The sequence below is a fragment of the Copidosoma floridanum genome, unplaced genomic scaffold (assembly GCF_036245765.1).
Source record: "Copidosoma floridanum isolate Cflo_tuat_1 unplaced genomic scaffold, Cflo_Japanese_pri ptg000002l, whole genome shotgun sequence".
Taxonomy (NCBI): Eukaryota; Metazoa; Arthropoda; class Insecta; order Hymenoptera; family Encyrtidae; genus Copidosoma; species Copidosoma floridanum.
Window position 1 is genome coordinate 4,595,381 of NW_028321879.1, and position 6,054 is coordinate 4,601,434.

The following is a 6,054-nucleotide window of genomic DNA, read 5'->3' on the forward strand; positions in this document are numbered from 1 at the left end:
TACAAAATACTAAGCACATTACTTTTCATTATACTATTTTATGGGCATTCAATATTATTTATACTTACAGACTTTAAGCTGCCATCAGTAATTGTATTTAATTCTCCTGAATCACTTGAGGATATAATTTTTGGAAACTTAAATCTTTTTTTTCTTGCTTCAAGACGACCTTTAGCATCTTCTTCTGAGTCTAAAAAAGTATGAAAGCTCTTATAGTGTACTTAAATACATATGAAAACAAAACAAAAAAATATAAGAGTATACACATATAAAGACAGTTTCCAAACTAAAGCAACATACATTAAATTATTAATACACACACATACACACGCGCACACAAACATATGTTTTATACTACAGTGTAGTAAGGATAGTAAGGACTTGAGGGATGCCGCTTCGCATTCACCCAAGAAAAAGAAGTTAATCACAATCGGGTGTCTATATGTTTTGGTGTACGTAGCCATAGGCACCAGGAATAAACACCTGCATACCTTCTGCTTACGTTATCCAGAAAGATAGAGAATGTTTTTATGAATATAATAATAAACATAGGTCGTATTTATAATGAATATACAAACCTCCAAGAGATAAAATGTACGCTCGACCATAGCACAACTTATTGAGTTTTGGACACAATTTTTTACACACACATCGCGATACGAGATATTTTTGGTTTTCAACAAAATCATCACGATTCGACGGAATAAATCTTCTGTTGTCATTTCTATCGTAGTGAATTTTATCTACTTCACATAGTACATCCTTGTACTTGTCGTTGATAAATCTCACATATGCGAATTTAATGGACATTTTTAATAATGTTCTAAATGCTTTATGCGTCTGAGATTGTTCCTTGTAGAGTAATGGTTATGCAATTAATAATAAGAACTTATTATACTTGTATAATGTTTAACTTTGCACTGGCAACTTATGAAAAGATATAAGCTAATTAGGCTTGTACCTGTCTAATGTCTCGTGTACTAAGTTACGAAGTAATACTGTACAGTATGCTGATCTATTAACTATTTTAAGAATCTATTTTATTTTGATGCTTCGCTTTGCTGCTGATAATCCAGATAAAGCCATTCTACGATGGTTCTGCATGCACTGCGCGCTATTCCTGTGCAATCCGGCAAAAAGGCAGTTTCACGTAAAAGGGTCAGGGCAAGGGGTGGGTGCGGGAGGTACAGGTAGGTGGTAGTAGGACGGTACTAAGCAATTTTTTCTTAATAGGTCTGTTTGGTAAGGCAGAGGTTACATGGTAATAGAGATAGCCTGGACAGTTCGTTTAAGCCCAAGAGAGCAAGAGAGATAGGGTAGCATAATGGACTTACTGTCACGGGTTATAAAACTTAAGAAAAGCGCTGTGGCGTTCCGCAGAGTATTTTCACAGTCATGTATTAAGCATTCGGAAAGAATTGGAATGGAATAACAGCAGGATACACGGTGTAAGAAAGACCGGTGGTCCAAAGGACCACCTCTTCTGTGTTACAATTTTGTAGCAGTACCAAGTTCTCCACCAGAGGGATTTGTGTCGAAAAGGTAGTATACATATGTAGAATGTACGCATATATATGTGATATATATAACCTTTTCAACATACATATACTACCTTTTCGACACGAATCCCTATGTCGGCCAGCAGAGGTAATACTAAATAATTGTCACTTGGTCAGACATTGGGTACGTTTTTTTAGAGATCGGTAGGTCAGTATATTTCTCTAGAATGTATATCTGTATACATAGTAAGTATAGGTATACTTTCTTGAGGAATTGGACCAACCGATCGCTAAAAAAACATACCCTATGTGAAGAGGTGGTCCGAAGGACCACCTGTCTTTCATACACCATGGCAGGATCTCATTTCTCAACAGACTCAGGCTGCGGTCCCATGGAGCGTATTTGTAATAGTTTTATCACGCACTACGAGACTGCACCCTTAGATTTCAATTACAAGTGTGTGTCTATGAGTGCGTATGTATGCATGAAAACCTCCATTCTATTGTGTTTGCCCGTATACCTGTGCTCAATGAAAAATAGTTTATTACAATGCTTTTTTAAACATTGTATACAAATACAATTATTAATCTTTTGTTTACATAAAACATTATAACGTTGGGTCAGTAAATTTGAGATACAAGACATTGTACATGTACAAGGTATTTACAATTTTTAAATTAATTATAGGAGGTTATTCGAAACCAGGTATAGAAATATATAACCATTTATATCAAGGCTCATCGAAAGTTTTATTTCATAACATTGTAGTAAGATGGGAGATAAAATACAATACAAAAAATTTTTGCAAGAAGGCGACATTGCTATTCCTAAGCGAACATCTTACCGTCATGGATTGCAAAGGCAGTATCAACCGGATCAAGTAAGCGATGAAATGGTTAGTTATTAAATTATTTTCACACACTTTTCACTCCTGATATAAATGCGTAATTCGTTCTTTAAATGTAAGCTATTAAATATATTAGAATACATAGTGGTGTTAATAAAACACAACTAAACAAAAAAATTAATTTTAAACATTCAAGGTCGAACAAATATTAATTTGAAATACTTGTGCATATTTGACAAAATAGTAATTACTATCGTAAGTCAGTATTTCCAAAAACTGCAAAGGAATGTATTAACAACTAAACAAGTCAATATACAAATAACTGTCTATAATATAAATACAACGTGTATGTAATTAATTGTGAAAAAGCCAATTTTATTAGGCTTAAAAAAGTCTTCCATTAGTTTTAACTTTTAGTCTTGATCTCTATCTTGCCATAAGGGTCAACGTTAGTAAAAAGGGTATGAAGCACGTAAGTAACAAGATAAAGTAAAGTACAAACTTGCCAAATTCATTACTTGTTTGATACCTCGCTGGGACTGAAATGAGTCCAAAAACTTGTGACTAAATGTTTTTTTGTTGAGAGGCTGTCATTCAGCTGAGGCAGTCATTGTTGTGCTCACAAATGCTTTAAAAAGATAGTACTGTCAGCTAAAAATCGATAATGTCATATGACTTATTACGTAACATAGCCCATGATTTTTAACCAATACGTGATCACTTACGTGTTTTTTACGTGATTTAATAATTTCACGCGAAAAATCACGTAAATTTTTTTGCCCGTGCACATAGATGGACACCTTCAAAATCTCTATAAATATTACATTGCAAGTTTATTGTTGTATACTACTAATTATATACTGTACATTTAACGACCTATGGGTGCCTCAAAGGCGAGAAAAAAAATCTCTTAATTACATGGCCTTTTATTGAAAATAGTGGAAATTATGAGGCTACATAAAATAGACGAGTTATCCTCGAGCACAATTTTGAATCAGCGCCCTCATTGAGCAGCTGTTTTGGAATTGCACTCAAAGATAATTGGATAGGTGAATAAAAAGTTTTTGAGAACTATTACTGTGGACATTACCTTTCCCACCCAAACAGATTGGAATGGCACGAAACTACATAACCTTAAAGTAGCTAAGATAGAAAACTCTCACTCGTTCTCCCATTTATACGATATAATACTAACTGATGGAAGATAGAGTTACTTCTTATAAGAAATTAAAAGAGAAAACAAATATTTGTAGTATAAAGTCTAAAATTATCACTTTAATTCATTTCGATATTTGAAAAAGTATGGTTTGCCAGACAAAAAAATTTTTAAAAAAGTTATCCAAAAAAAGTCAAAGTAACATAAAGTTATACGGGAATTAGCTCTGGTTTACACCTTATTTTCTAACAAGTAGATTATAAAAAATCGACTTGTATAATGTTAAACTATAATTTTTGTAATTCATAAACCACATTTAACTTTATTAATTTTTATTGATTATTTTAAGCAGGACTTAGAGATGGCATCAGTGCTGTATTGAGTCACGTCGTAATTTTTAAGAGGCAGGAAAAAATTGCGTTTATATGTTAATTTTTATTGAATTTTGCTTTATTGACATGAAAAATAATTATTTTACAGAGTACAAATAATTATTACATTTTGCTATTGCTAAAATATTATGCCCCCTTTCGACCCTTCACATAGAACGGCATTATGTGCTCTATCTTCCTTCAAGTAAATAAAAATAGAATCTAAAAATTGTATTGCCATTAAAAGGTTAAAAAACTTTATTTTTAAAATAACAATTAAAAATAAATATTAATTGATTGTACTTCCTCATGAAAAATTATATTAACAGGTAGAATCAGACGACTCTATGTCATATTCCGAGATGAGTATGCACTCGCAAAATGAGCCGGAAATGGATCAACATCATGAAGATGAAGTGATGACTGTAGACGTACGTATTATTTTTACAGTAATAAAAAAGCGTAAAGATGGAAATCGACAAAAATAAAATATTTATTTGCTTATCTTAAATATAATGTATAAATTTATTATGAATTATAGGATATTTTTGAAAGGATGTCTTGCATAAGTAATGTAACTAATTTTCACGAGATGTCAGCTACTTCAGAAGAAAGTGCGTCTAACTTTAATGATTCTGATTATATGAATCCTAAAAGTTTGAGTGATTTTGTGAGCAGCGAATATTTTTCCCAAAATATTTCGACGCCCATTAATAAAAATAGAGGAGAAATTTTTTTAATGATTCTCAAATTCTCTGTTTTAAATTGTTTATCGGCAACAGCAATAACTAATTTGTTCAAGATGGTAAATACTATGTTTAAGGTGCCTATTCTTCCTGATTCTCGACATATAATTGACAAAGTCTTAAATCCAAAAAGTGACGAACAATACCACGCTGTTTGCCCCAAATGTTTCGCATATGTTGGTGAGTTTAATGTTGTTTCATCCACAACAGTTTGCAGCGTATGTTATTCAGAAGTTGATACAAAAAATCCAAGTAGCACAAATTTCTTCGTTCTTATCAACCCAACAGAACAAATTGCAGATTCGCTTCAGTTCAACAGCGAATATTACAATTATGTTGTTAGTGAAAGGACACATAATTCTGGTTATCTAGAAGACATCTACGACGGTAAGCAATACCGCAAGTTTGTAAGCTCCTTACCAGTAGCAGATCGACACAGTTACGTCAGTGCAGTCTTTAATACAGATGGCGCGTCGAAATTTAAGTCATCTAGTTATTCCATATGGCCATTGTTCCTGCAAATAAACGAATTGCCAAGACAAAAAAGAGTGACAAATCTGATAACATGCGGACTTTACTTTGGGAAGAAAAAGCCCGAAATGGCTGTGTTTCTAGACAAATTTGTCGATCTTATCAATAATATAACCGAAAAGGGTATCCCTTGTAATATTTTAGGAGAAAAACGCAACTTAAAGTTGCATGTACTTGCTTGCTGTGTTGATTCCGTAGCTCGAGCTCCAATGCAAGGCATTAAACAGTTTAACGGCCGGTATGGATGTAATTGGTGTCTACATCCTGGTAAATATGCTGAAAGGAGCATGAAATATCCGTTTATACACCCTGTACCAGATAATCGCAGTCATGACACAACTGTTAAACTAATGCTCGAAAGCAACAGAGATCATAACTTTGGTATTAAATATCCGTCGCCTCTGATTAACTTGCAATCATTTAACATTATTCTGGGTTTCGTTCCTGACTACTTGCATTGTTGTCTCGAAGGCGTTTCAACTCAATTCGCATCGTACTTTTTTCAAAATGTGAGTGATGATAATATAAAGTTATTAAATGAAATAATGAATGAAATAACAGTTCCTCAGCAAATAGCTCGTTTATGTAGGCCATTAAGCTATATGAAGGATTGGAAAGCTCGAGAATGGGAGAATTTTACCTTATATTACAGCGTGCCATTATTATCATTAATTTTACCCAGAAACAAGCTAAATCACTGGCAGCTATATGTAGAGTCATTGTATATATTGTTAAAAGATAGCATTCACATTGATGAGTTAAATGCTGCTGACAGAATGTTATGCAAATTCGTTTATGACACTGAAAGTATATACGGGATAAAAGCAATGACGTATAACATTCACCAGCTACTACACATTTGCGAAGCAGTTGTTAATTGGGGACCATTGTGGACAATATCAA

General features: G+C 33.2%; 1 protein-coding gene across 1 annotated transcript; it reads left to right on the top strand.

Annotated features, from left to right (window-relative positions):
• Positions 1 to 2,272: 2,272 nt before the first annotated feature.
• Positions 2,273 to 6,047, top strand: LOC149375967 (uncharacterized; the record flags this gene model as incomplete). The annotated part of the gene is made up of 2 exons (XM_089595207.1): positions 2,273 to 2,345; positions 4,474 to 6,047. Coding segments are annotated over exons 1-2 (1,647 nt in total), but the record flags the coding sequence as incomplete, so codon positions are not given.
• Positions 6,048 to 6,054: the final 7 nt, after the last annotated feature.